This window comes from Oncorhynchus kisutch, linkage group LG4 (genome assembly GCF_002021735.2).
Source record: "Oncorhynchus kisutch isolate 150728-3 linkage group LG4, Okis_V2, whole genome shotgun sequence".
NCBI lineage: Eukaryota > Metazoa > Chordata > Actinopteri > Salmoniformes > Salmonidae > Oncorhynchus > Oncorhynchus kisutch.
In genome coordinates, this window is record NC_034177.2 from 63,258,795 (window position 1) to 63,275,056 (window position 16,262).

Genomic DNA, 16,262 nt, shown 5'->3' on the forward strand with positions numbered 1-16,262 from the left:
CTGTTCAAATGCATCTCTTTGCAAGAGATTTACGATGCGGCATGTTCGGCCACCCTGGTTTTGTGATAATGTGAGTGAGATGACTCACTGCATTTCCATGCTCACAAGGAAGAGAGGCATGAGTTTTTAAACTTTGTTTCCATTGAACATGCCATACAAATAAAGGAATTCTATTAAGAGTGCCTTGATCCTCCTTTCATTTGGAAGAGAGGCATGCTTGAGAATGACCAGAGGCGGGGCGAGTTGCGCCTTATAAGGTGGGGAGGGGCTCACCTCTTCTCCAACTTTACCTGCCTGTCTCCAAAAGATGCTGTGATTTGGTTCTTCATTTCGTGAATCTGCTAGAGCGAATCCCCATATGTGAGACGTCTATCTCATATTATCATAGAACCGAGGTTTCGTAAATACCCTAGATTTCCCTTCATTGTAGATACAATACTATTGATACAAGTTTATTGTATCCCTGACAATGATCTCAATCCTTATCTAATTAAATGTATGCTAATCGGGGTGGATCCCTGTACTGTAAGACTGTGGTTGATTTAAGAGTGCCCACTAATGTCGATACTACCTAGATTATTGGATCTGATTTTAACATTCAACCTGTTTAGTCACAAGCCATAAGGTTTTTCAATTCAATACGACTTCATTAATCCCTGCGGAGAAATTAGAAAGCAATGTAGTGGATACTGTAGAGGTGATAGTGTTTGAGACTTTAATGGAACTAAATGAAGTATAGTATAATCTGTTTGTGTGTGTCTCCCAGCTGCTGACGGTGAACCCAGAGCATCGTTTCTCCAGCCTGTCTCACATGCAGACGGCTCCCTACCTCTCTGAAATCAACTGGGACGCTGTGTACGAGAAGAAGATAGAGGCTGGCTTTGTCCCTAACGTAAGTATGGACCGTAAATCTATCACATGGGAGCATAGAATGCCGTGTCCTGTGTTTTCACCTTTTTATGGACTGTAAACACTGATTCACACTTCACACATACAGTTTATAAGCTTAACTACATTATCTCATCTTGTTCATTTATTCCGACACATAAACGTACACATGTAGTCTTATACATAACCCAGTCTCTCACACTTGTTACATTCTGTGAAATGTCCAGTATTTGCTTCGCTGTTATTATTTCTATTATTATTTCATCCCTGTACATTATCTACCTCTAATACTCCAGTATCCCTGCACATTATACATGTGGTACTGGCACTGACCTTGTATATTCATGGGTCGCAATTTGCGTCACAATATTGTTTTGAACGTTCATTTTAGGACTGATGTTCAAACTGAGCATTCTACTTAATGCATCCTCATTGGGCGCTGATGAAGATTTGGTCTAAAGTGCATTACTGTGGCTTGAAAACACATTACATTTCAAAAGAAGGCAAATAATTAGTAGGAAAACCTTTTGTCATCATTTGAATGGTGGACTTTAGATGGACTTTAGATGCATTATAACGTTAGCTAGCTAGCTAAGATTGAGGGTAGACCTCCAGATTTTAGCTAGCTAACATTAGCATTGCTAGCTATTTTTTATTAACTTTGCTCGCTAATGCCAACATTGCCAGCCAACATTGTCACCATGATGATGATGGCAAAGTTGTTTCCTACTAAATATGTGTCTACTTTAGCAATGGCATCGTATTCCCAAGCCCCTATAGTGTAATTTAGACTAAACAGTCATTAGCCCTGGTTCTACTTTTGAGCATCAATACTGCTGTGGTGTCTGTAGAACGTTGATAACAAAGGCAACCGACACGACCGAGGGACAGTTGTGCAACCCATAAATACCTTCCTCTCTTATTACTATTACCTTTTTTATATTGAATACTGCACTGTTGGCTAGGGCTTGCAAGTCAAGCACTAAATCAATATAAATAACTATAATAAGTCTATTGTAGCCAATAAACTATGCTAGTCCATTTTATTCATGCTGTGGAGTCTGTAATATGTTTTTATGTGTGTGTGTGTGTGTGTGTGTGTACGTATGTGTCTGGATTTAGGTATATAGTTATTCATTAGTGTACTGTGTGTGTCTTGGTTCCACAGAAGGGCCGTCTGCATTGCGACCCCACCTTTGAGCTGGAGGAGATGATACTAGAATCTCGTCCCCTCCACAAGAAGAAGAAGAGGCTGGCCAAAAACAGGTCACGGGAAGCCAGCAAGGATTCCCAGTCTGTGAGTGTCACATCAACCAGTCACTACTGACTGTACCTGGGTCATGTTAATCAGAATCACTTTATTCGCCGAGTACATTTAACACATACCCAGAATTTGACAATGTTCAAACAGAATACAGACAAGTCAACCAAATGGAAGGAAACATGGAGGGACTACCTGAATTTGTCCAATTAGAAATGTTCTATGTTGCCCCCAAAAAATGTTAAATAGTGCTAGGACAGTGTGGCAGATCTGGTTTACACCGAGGGCACGGAGGGCAGTCTGTAGCCTCCTCTTCCCCAGTTGTTATTTTTCTCCCTTCATTTCATGAATATCATGAATCTCTTTGTCTTCAAGACCGGTTATTGTCTTACATGATTACAGTATTATAAATCCACCTCATCTGTGATTGCGCCCATTATTTAACATGGATTTTAGACAATCCATATGTATGAGCTGTGCCAGGTTTTCATTGGCCAAGCCCCTCATTACGAGCAGCACATTATTAAAGTCGACCTTCGGTGTTATCAAGAGTGATCTCTGGGCGCTGTAAAAGCAGTAAAGCTTGTATCTTCTAACAATAGGCCCCCATCTTACTCCGGGCCTGAGCAGTCTTCTTGTGTGCGAGGGGGCTCAGTTATTACCTAGATGATTAAATTATGAAGCCATCAGTTGGTGATGTCATGCCTCCAAGTGCTTTCGGAAATATGAGCTTCTATTTTTGTCCTGTGCCAAACAACCAATTTGAGGGAAAGCACACAAACATCTCACTGGGCGTGATTTAAAGGAGGGAAGAATGGGGTGTTTGTAATCTTTCAGGTCTCACTGGTGATTGATTGAGGTGAGGTTGATCTCGTACTTCATCATTGTCGACCTGTGTGGGTGATGATGATAATGGCTATTCTCTTTCCTTCACTGCCCTCAGGAGAACGACTACCTACAGGAGTGCCTTGAAGTCGTGCAGTCAGAGTTCATGATCTTCAACCGCGAGAAGTAAGACCACAAACCAAACCCTTCGCCTGGAGACAAATCAGAACCTATTAATGTTAAACCTTTGTGGAATGCTTTTTGAAAAAAGTGGTATGCATGAGGCTGAGATACCACCTACATAAGGACTATATGACACCTGACACACACGACGTGATTAGATATTTAGAAATGTTTGTTTCACCTGACCCAAGCATTGTTAGCTCTATAATTATATACTAAGATTATATAAACGCAGAACCAATTATTGAACCTGGGAGACGAATACAAAACATGTTAATATTACATCATTCTTAGCTCTGTAGTGCCAGAAATTATTCACACTGCTTTACTTTTTCCACATTTTGTTGTTACAGCCTTAATATAAAATTGATCAAATGTAGATTTTGTGTCACTGATCTACACATAATACCCCATAATGTCAATGTGGAATGTTGTTTGAAGAACATTTTTCAAATGAATAACAAATGTGAAGCTGAAATGTCAAGTATTCAACCTCTTTTTTTTGTGGCAAGCCTTAAGTTCAGGAGTAAAAATGTGCTTAACAAATCACATAGTAAGTTTCATGGACTCATTCTGTGTTCAATTATAGTGGTTAACATACAATTATCTGTAAGGTCCCTCAATTGAGTATTGCATTTCAAGCACAGATTCAACTACAAAGACCAGGGAGCTATTTCAATGCCTCAAAGAAGGACACCGATTTGTAGATGTGTAAAAAAACAACAACAAAAAACAGACGCTGAATATCCATTTGAGCATGGTTAAGTATTAATTCAGCTTACACCCAGTCACTACAAAGATACAGGTGTCGTTCCTAACTCAGTTGCCGAAGAGGAAGGAAACTGCTCCTTCACTATAAGGTCAATTGTGATTTTAAAACAGTTACAGGGTTTAATTGTTGTGATATGAGAACTGGGGATGGATCAACAACATTGTAGTTACTCCGCAATACTAACTTAAATGACCGAGTGAAAAGAAGGAAGCCTGTTTGCAACAAGGTACTTAAGTAATCCTTCAAAAAAATTGGCAAAGAAATGCACTTTTTTTCCTGAATACAAAGTGTTATGTTTGGGGCAAATCCAACACAACACGTTACTGAGTACCACACTTCATATTTTCAAGTATGGTGGTGGCTGCATCGTGTTGTCATCAGCAAGTACTAGGGAGTTTTTTAAATTTGTATTATTATTAATTTTATTTTTGTACCCCTTTTTTCTCCCCAATTTCATGGTAATTGTTTAGTAGCTACTATCTTGTCTCATCGCTACAACTCCCGTATGGGCTCGGGAGAGACGAAGGTTGAAAGTCATGCATCCTCCGATACACAACCCAACCAAGCACTGCTTCTTCTTAACACAGCGCGCATCGAACCCGGAAGCCAGCCGCACCAATGTGTCGGAGGAAACACCATGCACCTGGCAACCTTGGTTAGCGTGCACCCGGCCCGCCACAGGAGTCGCTGGTGCGCGAACCCAGGGTCTCTGGTTGCACAGCTGGCGCTGCAGTACAGCGCCCTTAACCACTGCGCCAACCGGGAGGCCCTGTGCTAGGGAGTTTTTATTAGGATAATCTTAGAGGAAAACCTGGTTTAGTCTGCTTTTCAACAGCAACTGAGAGACCAATCCACCTTTCAGTAGGACAATAACTTAAAACACAAAGTCCAATCTACACTGGAGTTGCTTACCAAATCAACATTGAATAGCAATGATCAACAATCAACTTGACACAGCTTGAAGAATTTTATAAAGTATAATGGGGAAATATTGTACAATCCAGGTGTGCAAAGCTCTTAGACATACCCAAAAAGACTCCTACAAAGTATTGACTAGGGTGTGAATACTTATGTAAATTAGGTAATACAATCTAGGGTATTGTGTGTAGATGGGTGAGAAAGAAAATCTATGCAAAAATGTTTTAACTCAGGCTATAACATATCAAAATTTGGTATGAATACTTTCTGAAGGCACTGTATATGAGGCCTCCCAGTCCTCTTTCTATTCTGGTTAGGGCCAGTTTGCGCTGTTATGTGAAGAGAGTAGTACACAGCGTTGTACGAGATCTTCCGTTTCTTGGCAATTTCTCACATGGAATAGCCTTCATTTCTCAGAACAAGAATAGACTGACAAGTTTCAAAGTTCTTTGTTTCTGGCTGTTTTGAGCCTGTAATCGAACCCACAAATGCTGATGTTCCAGATACTCAACTAGTCTAAAGAAGGCCAGTTGTATTTCTGATGGGAAAGGCGGTGGGTGGAAAGCCACAAGCTCCAAGGGGGGACATTTGTAATTGCCACTAACCTTAGCGGGGTTGGGCAACAAGGTAACCTAGGGGGGAAAAGCCCTAGGGAAACAAACTGTAGGCACGAATGGTGAACTGACGGTGCGTATAGCTCACCCACTCACTTTGCGGATGTAAGGGAGACCAGTAAAGGGGTCGTAAAGAAGAGATATACAGTTGAAGTCGGAAGTTTACATGCACTTAGGTTGGAGTCATTAAAACTCGTTTTTCAACCACTCCACACATTTCTTGTTAACAAACTATAGTTTTGGCAAGTCGGTTAGGACTACTATCTACTTTGTGCATGACACAAGTCATTTTTCCTACAATTGTTTACATACAGATTATTTCACTTAAAATTCACTGTATTACAATTCCAGTGGGTCAGAAGTTTACATACACTAAGTTGACTGTGCCTTTAAACAGATTGGAAAATCACAGAAAATGATGCCATGGCTTTAGAAGATTCTGATGGGCTAATTGACATCATTTGAGTCAATTGGAGGTGTACCTGTAGATGTATTTCAAGGCCTACCTTCAAACTCAGTGCCTCTTTGCTTGACATCATGGGAAAATCAAAAGAAATCAGCCAAGACCTCAGAAAAAAAATTGCAGACCTCCACAAGTCTGGTTCATCCTTGGGAGTAATGCCCAAACTCCTGAAGGTACCACGTTCATCTGTACAAACAATAGTACGCAAGTATAAACACCATGGGACCACGCAGCCGTCATACCGCTCAGGAAGGAGACGCGTTCTGTCTCCTAGAGATGAATGTACTTTGGTGCGAAAAGTGCAAATCAATCCCAGAACGGCAGCAAAGGACCTTGTGAAGATGCTGGAGGAAACGGCTACAAAAGTATCTATATCCACAGTCAAATGAGTCCTATATCGACATAACCTAAAAGGCTGCTCAGCAAGGAAGAAGCCACTGCTCCATTACCGCCATAAAAAAAGCCAGAATAAGGTTTGCAACTGCACATGGGGATGAAAATCATACTTTTGTTCTCTGGTCTGATGAAACAAAAATAGAACTGTTTGGCCGTAATGACCATTGTTATGTTTGGAAGAAAAAGGGGGAGGCTTACAAGCCGAAGAACACCATCCCAACCTGTGAAGCACGGGGGTGGCAGCATCATGTTGTGGAGGTGCTTTGCTGCAGGAGGGACTGGTGCACTTCATAAAATAGATGGCATCCTGAGGGAGGAAAATTATGTGGATATATTAAAGCAACATCTCAAGACATCAGTCAGGAAGTTAAAGCTTGGTCGCAAATGGGTCTTCCAAAAGCACAATGACACCAAGCATACTTCCAAAGTTGTGGCAAAATGGCTTAAGGACAACAAAGTCAAGGTATTGGAGTGGCCATCACAAAGCCCTGACCTCAATCGTATCGAACATTTGTGGGCAGAACTGAAAAAGGGTGTGCGAGCAAGGAGGCCTTCAAACCTGACACGGTTACACCAGCTCTGCCAGGAAGAATGGGCCAAAATTCACCCAACTTATTGTGGGATGCTTGTGGAAGGCTAGCCGAAACGTTTGACCCAAGTTAAACAATTTAAAGGCAATACTACCAAATACTAATTGAGTGTATGTAAACTTCTGACCCACTGGAAATGCGATGAAAGAAATGGAAGCTGAAATAAATCATTCTCTCTACTATTATTCTGACATTTCGCATTCTTAAAATAAAGTGGTGATCCTAACTGACCTAAGACAAGGAATTTTTACTAGGATTAAATGTCAGGAATTGTGAAAAACTGAGTTTAAATGTAAATGTATGTAAACTTCCGACTTCAACTGAATTTCAACAATACGTTTTCCTGCGGCACAAAAGGCTATGAAAGCCTCAAGCACAAGAGATTCCCTTGCCAGGAGTAAAAGCTTGGTAACTGGTCGTATGCAAGCCACCCCCTTCATAAAACAACATACCGTGTGGTGTTTTCCCACCATGTTCTTGTTGAAGGTTATATGACAGGCCGGGATAGCGGCTAGGTAGACCTTAACAGTGAAAAAGAAAAGCCTCCCCTCTGTCTAAAAGGTCCAGCAGAAAGCATAAAACCTTGGATGGTAAGGAATTATCTATTTTTGGTCAAACCACTTCTCTAAAACGTATTTCCATACAGTGAGTGTCTAGAAGGGCTCTTAGCACTCTGGATAGTCTTAATGACTCTTGGAAGCAGGCCTGTTGCATCCAGATTTAACCTCTCACAGGGTAGGCCATTGCATCCGGGTGATGGTGGAAAATCTCTCTGTTCATCTGGTTCAGCAGATCCCTGTGTAACATTTTATTTGATTTATTTCACCTTTTTTAACCAGGTAGGCTAGTTGAGAACAAGTTCTCATTTACAACTGCAACCTGGCCAAGATAAAGCAAAGCAGTGCAACACAAACAGCAACAAAGAGTTACACATGGAATAACCAAACATACAGTCAATAATACAATAGAAAAAGTCTATATACAGTGTGTGCAAATGAGGTAGGATAAGGGAGGTAAGGCAATAAATAGGCCATAGTGGCAAAATAATTACAATATAGCAATTAAACACTGGAGTGATAGATGTGCAGAAGATGAATGTGAAGGTAGAGATACTGGGGTGCAAAGGAGCAAAGTAAATAAATAAATTACAATATGGGGATGAGGTAGTTGGATGGGCTATTTACAGATGGGCTAAGTACAGGTGCAGTGATCTATGAGCTGCTCTGACAGCTGGTGCTTAAAGTTAGTAAGGGAGATATGAGTCTCCAGCTTCAGTGATTTTTGCAGTTCGTTCCAGTCATTGGCAGCAGAGAACTGGAAGGAAAGGCAGCCAAATGAGGAATTGGCTTTTGGGGTGACCAGTGAAATTTACCTGCTGGAGCATGTGTGAGTGCTGCTATGGTGGCCAGTGAGCTGAGATAAGGTGGGGCTTTACCTAGCAAAGACTTATATATGACCTGTAGCCAGTGGGTTTGGCGATGAATATGAAGCAAGGGCCAGCCAGCGAGAGCATACAGGTCGCAGTGGTGGGTAGTAAATGGGGCTTTGGTGACAAAACGGATGGCACTTTGATAGACTGCATCCAATTTATTGATTAGAGTGTTGGAGCCTATTTTGTAAATTACATCGCTGAAGTCGAGGATAAGGCAGCATGAGTAAAGGATGCTTTGTTGCGAAATAGGAAGCCGATTCTAGATTTAATTTTGTATTGGAGATGCTTAATGTGAGTCTGGAAGGAGAGTTTACAATCTAACCAGACACCTAGGAATTTGAAAACCCTGCGCTCGGCATCATAACCGATGCCGGGAGAACTGAGGAGAGTTGGATATAACTATTCTGAGAATAAGAGAGGTGAGAATGATTGGGGCGGGCGAGTGGCTCTTTTAGTATGAGGGGAGCGGCTCCCCCATTCGCCACTCGACATGTCTATCTCTGACAGACGTGTACATTTGGTTCTTCAAGCTCCTTAGAGATTCTGGTGAATCCCACTTGTGAGATATTTAAACTAACAACTGAAAGAGAACCCCAGGGTCTAATGAAAAGCTTATTAACATTAAAATCATTGTTACCTTATATAATCTTATCATAGAGCTATGACCATTATTTGCAATGGTATCTATTCCTTATAGAACAGTGATGCAATATGTGGTCATCATATCAAGGGTTAAAACGTGGTAGAATGAATTAGCCTCATATTAGTTTTCCGTTTCTGCCATTTTTAAGTTTTATGGTGAATAACTGTTTATATTCTGCATCCTTCCTGACCATGTAGCTTCCAGTGACACTGACATTCCTCTATTAGTGCTGAGCGATTAACCCATTTTTTATTTAAACTTTCTTACTAAACAATTAATTCACCGACGTTGGTTCAATTACATCAATTCCATTAAGTTATTTTTTTTTTTCCTCTAGAGAGAAATCAAATAATTAATGAGAGAAATCAAGTCAAGAACTATGTGGGACGCTGGGCTGAAGAGCGATTTTGGTTTTCATTAAGCAAATATTCAACCTAGTTCAGCGCAGAAACGTGGTAATTGACTACAATGAACATAATCCATTGCACCTGTTCTTTCTGTCTCAGACAGATACACTTTTATGCCTGCTACTTCAGGTTAGATCCGCATAGACCGCATTAGAGAGGAATGTACAGTACACAACACAATGATGAGAGGGATAGAGACAATTTGTGAAAGTATGCCTTATCTATTTTGAAGAACTAGTAAAATTATTTAGCGAGAAAGCTCTGCAGCATACTCAGTTAGACTAGCCAAGCTAAATAGGATGACTAAAGACAGTACAGTATGGGGAGCACAGAGATAACATTAGATGGTCTGGCTGCTACTGCCTGAGCCGAGATGAGATGATGACTTTAAGGAATGCCAAGCAGTACAGTATAAATAACTGAAATATATTATTATTTCATAGCAATTTCCTATATGTCTACTTAATGTGGATTTGACAGAGAATGGAATATTTTCAATGTTTTGGCAATTGAATGTTAACTAATTTCCAATCAAAAGCAACAAATAAATCAATAAATAAAAACTAAAATAATTTTGTCATTATAAAAATAAAATAAAGTTATTTTTTAAATAATTAAACCAAAACCAAACCGACCTCAAAAACCACTAAGTATTCTGCAAAGTGGTCATCAAAATATATTTTGATTTGTTTAACACATTTTTGGTTACTACATGATTCCATATGTGTTATTTCATCGTTTTAATGTCTTCACTATTATTCTAGAATGTAAATAGTAAAAATAAATGAAAACCCTGAAATGAGTAGGTGTGTCCAAACTTTTGACTGGTACTGTATATTACATGGATTTATTAGACTTTTTAAAATGTCTTGTAGGCTATGTGTGGAAGCCAGGAGATGCTAAATGTGTTTATGTTAATTAACGGTCAATTACCTTGAGACCGACAGTTATTTGCTTGACAATCACCGGCTGATTAAATTTCGTAACCACCACAGCGACTGCTCTGTGATCATGAGGGAGAGAATATTGGTTCAGCCCTGATCTAAATGAATACCCCATTCATTATTTACCAGTGTCTGAGATTGCAGCATAATTTGGAATTCTTCCTGCATGGCAAATGGAGTTTCTTTATTGCTGTAATTAATGGAGCTTGAGTTCTATTTTTACTACTTGGGCATCATTTCTGAACAGAGAGTATATCATAGTCTTTAGACTCCCACTATGTATTTTAATCACACATGGGCTTTTCTCTCTATTCCGTCTCTGTGTTTGTGTGTGTGTGTGTGCGTTGGTGCGTGTGTCTGCATCTGTCTCTCAGGTTGAAAAAGAGTCAGGAGGAGGGTGCAGAGGGAGGGGAGTGTGAAGGAGCTGCCGAGGGGGGTGATGATGGTGATGGAGACGGATCCGGAGAGGCTGAGGGAGGCACAGAGGATGAGGATCCTGAACCCGAACCTGAGTCCTCCTCCAAACTGAGCATGTGCGGCTCGGTCTGCTCCTCTCCTGGAAGCTCCTAGCACCGCACCGCCACCTGGTGGTCTCACAGGCTTGTGTGTGTGTGTGTGTGTGTGTGTGTGTGTGTGTGTGTGTGTGTGTGTGTGTGTGTGTGTGTGTGTGTAACCATGCCTATAGATACTTTAACCTCTCCTATGTAGCCATGATGACTGTGGGAACAGGGACGCACAGCAGAACAACAATACACAGCAGGACACAAAATGGCTCCCCTATTTTGTCTTCTGTAGCATCCATCGTTAAGGCATGAATGGGACTGCAGGTTCCAGAGCGGTCCTGCCCTCCGCGCCCCTAGAGTAAGCGCTAACTCTCTTCTATGCAACGTACAGTATAGCAGGAAGGTACGGTATCATTACGAGAGGGGATAACAAGCAGCAGTAGCCGCAGACACAGTATATGAGCCTGATGACATACAGAGCAATAGGAGCCAGGTTTAAGAGTGTAAGATATTTTTTTAGCAGAGCCTCCCTGCTCTTTCAACCTCGACTAGATGTAGCTCCCACTGCAAACTCACATGCTGAATTATTCAAATAGAGTTAGGCACTCTTTGTTTTCTTTGCCTGTGTAGCTCTTTCAATCCCTCTCATTCTCTCTGTGCACCCTATTCGGAACTACAATAGTACTGTTGGGTTACCTTCCCCAAATGCCTTTCATTTCAATGATAATATATAATTGTATCACAATGCCAATATACAGTGTAGTGCACATAGAAATAGGATTACTATTATATTACTATGTTCTATGTGATTCTATTTCTAAGCAGTGGATAGAGACTTTAAGAGGTTAATACTGTTCCCAGTCGCAGAGAGTGAGCCTTATTAGCATATAATCCTGTATGGGCCATTAAGGATAAGGAGGTTTTGCAAGTGTAAATAAATCACTAGTTCAATACTGTAAAACCACTTTAAATGGTGTTGATTGTTAATCAATAGCCATTCATCACACATAGTTATATCTACATTATGCATCAGCATGCCAGTTTGATTTTCCTACAGTGATTACGCTCCTCCACCAAAACATATTCCCCTACGGTGTTATATTTCCAAAGGCCCTAAGTACAACTGCGGTGTAAATGGAAGGTTTCCCTCACCATCGATCTCTGTGACTGTTGCCAAGATGCTGTTCTTCTCACACTGTTCCATTGTGGGCTACATGCTGGTACTGCTTTAGTTCTTACCTGTTAAACACAAACCTTGTCACTAACAGGGGATCAGTCGTTCTAGTCATTCTATTTCTATGGATCAGAAATGATCAACTTCTTTTGAATAGCTACATTATCCTTTAATAGACAACAATAGCTATAACCTAGTGGAATTTGACAATTGTCTCTCAAATATGATTGTCTCGATCATTTCATATAGAAAGTTATCATTGGGCAGTGTTTTGAGTTGTGTAGTTGAAACTTTCACCTAGTAGAGACAGTGGTACATTTAAGGTGGTGCCATTTACTTTCAGCATGGGCATCTGGGAACATGTAGCATAGTCCGCCTTAAAACCCTAAGGCCTAACAAAGTAAAACGTGTAAATAGACTAGCCTAACTCTCCACAGTTTTATGTGGGACTTCTTACTAAATTAACGTAAATGTTACTAAATTAAGAGTTGTATGAAGCCAAACCTTCATACATTGTTGTACTGATCTTATTTCCAAGTGTGCAGGCACAACTTGTAGGCACATATGCCAAAGCTTTTCTACCATTTGCATAGCCAATTCTTAGGAACTTTGAGTGTGTGAATGTATGTTTCCTCTCTGCATAGAACCACTGTTCCTTCAGCAAGTGAAAATACTATCATTTGTATACAACCATTTTATTGTGATTATAGATAAATGAATGTTTTTTGGGAGGAATTAAATAGTATTTAATTATATAATAAAAAATCAAGATGCCTCTTAAAGGTGAGGTGGGAAAAATGCAGTTTTCCTATAAAAATAAGCGCATTAACTACAACGATAGTGTCTCGAACCCTGCATGTACCTCTATTCAAGGTTTTATTCTGATTTTGTAGGAGAGCCAAATGCTAGGGTTTGCATGGCTTACAGTATGTGCACATGCAAGCTTCGGCCATAGAGATGGATAGAGATCTTTACTTGGCAATAATCTGTTTTTTCATGGACATTGCTATTGAGGGCTTCCTCAATTTTAAAGTAGTCAACTGGGTGGGGATTCCTATGCTTGGGAGCAATAAGTTAATAATCAAAGCATTTGCTTCTACTTCAAATTGGATTACCTGGTTGGTAAATGGCTTTAATTAAACTGTATCAATGCCATTAGTGGCCACAATAAATAAATTACACACAAGATTTGGTTCAGGACTCCTGCACTGCAGGTGGTGGTAAATCACCAATATAAGCTGTATGCATTTTTCAAACACAAAAGAAGAAGAAATTTGACCACTTCAATGGCGATGCCCATGCTCTCAGACGCTATAATGGGATAGATACCAAGATGAGTCGTCTATGGCAGTAGCATACCTTGACTTTCGCCTCGTCCAATCAGTGTAGCCCTGCCCTGTTTGCCTGTCTATGTGATGTCTAGGTTTACTAAAAACAAGATTTACGATCTCCTACAACTGTACAAATCATTTATTCCCAGTGTTAAAAGGATGGTATAATATTTTAGATTGTATGCAGTAACTTTTGACATCCCGTAGTTTGTCTTAAGAATATGTTCAAGTGCACAGGCTTTTCCTTCCTTAAATGGATGTTTTAATAAGTCAGTAATTATGCTCCAATGTGGGTAAGTTTGAGTTTTATGTGCTTAGTTATGTATATGGAAAAGGTATAAGCCCAAAGGTTTGGGGTAGTGTTTAAGTATGCCCTTAGATGGTCTTGGCTATGTGAAAAGTCTTAAATTGCTGCTAAATAACATGCATACATATACAGTACCAGTCAAAAATTTGGACATACCTACTCATTCCAGGGTTTTTCCTTATTTTTCCTATTTTCTTTATGGTAGAATAATAGTTAAGTAATATAATAGTGATAATAATAATAGTGGATAGTGTAGTCAGAAAAAACATCAAGCGCTATGATGAAACTGGCTTTCATGAGGACCGCAGAGGAAAGGAAGACAGAGTTACCTCTGCTGAAGAGGATAAGTTCATTAGAGTTAACATTCGAGTTAACTGCACCTCAGATTAGAGCCTAAATAAGTGATTCAACAGACACATCAACATCAACTGTTCAGAGGAGACTGCGTGAATCAGGCCTTCAGGCCTGGTCGAATTGCTGCAAAGAAACAACTACTTAAGGACACCAACAATAAGAACAGACTTACTTGGGCCGAGAAACATGAGCAATGGACTTTAGACCAGTGGAAATCTGTCCTTTGGTCTGATGAGTTAAAATTTGAGATTTTGTGTTCCAACCGGTGTGTTTTTGTGAGACACAGAGTGGGTGAACAGATGATCTCTGCATGTGTGGTTCCCACCGTGAAGCATGGAGGAGGTGGTGTGACGGTGTGTGGGTGCTTTGCTGGTTTAGAATTTTAGAATTCAAAGCACACTTAACCAGCATAGATACCACAGCATTCTGCAGCGATACGCCATCCCATCTGGTTTGCGCTTAGTGGGACTATCATTTGTTTTTCAACAGGACAATGACCCAACACACCTCCAGGTGGTGTAAGGGCTATTTGACCAAGGAGCGTGATGGAGTGCTGCATCAGATTACCTGGCCTCCATAATCACCCAACCACAACCCAATTGAGATGGTTAGGGATCAGTTGGACCACAGAGTGAAGGAAAAGTAGCCAGCAAGTGCTCAGCATATGTAGGAACTCCTTCAAGACTAGATGTCCTGTTGAAAATAAATGATAGTGGGACTAAGCCCAAACCAGATGGGATGGCGTATCGCTGCAGAATGCTGTGGTAGCCATGCTGGTTAAGTGTGCCTTGAAATCTAAATAAATCACAGACAGTGTCACCAGCAAAGCACCATCACACCTCCTCCACCATGCTTTACTATGGGAACCATATATGCAGAGATCATCCGTTCACTCACACCGCGTCTCACAAAGACATGGCGGTTGGAAGAAAATATCTCCAGACCAAAGGAAAAATGTCCATCAGTCTAATGTTCATTGCTCATGTTTCTTAGCCCAAGCAAGTCTCTTCTTATTATTGGTGTCCTTTAGTAGTGGTTTCTTTGCAGCAATTTGACAATGAAGGCCTGATTCACAGTCCCCTCTGAACAGTTGATGCTGAGATTTTTCTGTTACTTGAACTGTGTGAAGAATTTATTTGGACTGCAACTTCTGAGGCTGATAATTTTTATGAAACTATCCTCTGCAGCAGAGGTAACTCTGGGTCTAACATTCCTGTGGCGGTCCACATGAGAGCCAGTTTCATCATAGCGCTTGATGGTTTCTGCGACTGCACTTGAAGAAATTTTCAAAGTTCTTGACATTTTCCAGATTGACTGACCTTCATGTCTTATCGTAATGAAGGACTGTCATTTCTCTTTGCTTATTTGAGTTGTTCTTGCCATAATATGGACTTGGTCTTTTACCAAATAGGGATATCTTCTATATTACCCCCATACGTTGTCACAACACAACTGATTGGCTCAAACTCATTAAGAAGGAAAGAAATTCCACAAATTAACTTTGAAGAATGCACACCTCTTAATTAAAATGCATTCCAGGTGACTACCTCATGAAGCTGGTTTAGAGAAAGCGTGTGCAAAGCTGTCATCAAGGCAAAGGGTGGCTATTTGAATGATCTCAAATATAAAATATATTTTGATTTGTTTAACACTTTTTTGGGTTACTACATTATTCCATATGTGTTATTTCGCAGTTTTGATGTCTTCACTATTATTCTACAATGCAGAAAATACTACAAATAAAGAAAAACCCGACTGAGGTATTCTAAAACTTTTGATCAGTAGTGTGTGTATACACACACACACACACACACACACACACACACACACACACACACACACACAGTGTATTTGGAAAGTATTCAGACCCATTGACCTGTTCCACATTTTGGTAAGTTACAGCCTTATTCTAAAATTGATTAAATAGTTGTTTTTCCCCATAAATCTACACACAATACCCCATAACGACAAAGCGAATACAGGTTTTTAGACATTTTTGCAAATGTATTAAAAAAAGAAATACCTTTATTTACATCAGTATTCAGACCATTTGCTATGAGACTTGAAATTGAGCTCCGGTGCATCCTGTTTCCATTGATCATCCTTGAGATGTTTCTACAATGTGATTGGTGTCCACCTGTGGTAAATTCAATTGATTGGACATGATTTGGAAAACCACACACCTGTCTATGTAAGATCTCACAGTTGACAGTGGATGTCAGAGCAAAAACCAAGCCATGAGGTCGAAGGAATTGTC

At 40.3% G+C, this 16,262-nt stretch overlaps 1 protein-coding gene across 1 annotated transcript in view; it reads left to right on the forward strand.

Moving 5' to 3' along the window:
• The window catches only part of LOC109888954 (serine/threonine-protein kinase 32C), a 143,419-nt gene extending 129,427 nt beyond the window's left edge, over positions 1-13,992 (forward strand). The window contains exons 9-12 of the mRNA XM_020480101.2: positions 767-892; positions 2,057-2,185; positions 3,093-3,160; positions 10,711-13,992. Coding sequence (XP_020335690.1) covers positions 767-892; positions 2,057-2,185; positions 3,093-3,160; positions 10,711-10,906 — 519 coding nt within the window. The 3' untranslated portion in view covers positions 10,907-13,992. The remainder of the gene's footprint in view (positions 1-766; positions 893-2,056; positions 2,186-3,092; positions 3,161-10,710) is intronic.
• The last annotated feature ends 2,270 nt before the right edge of the window (positions 13,993-16,262 follow it).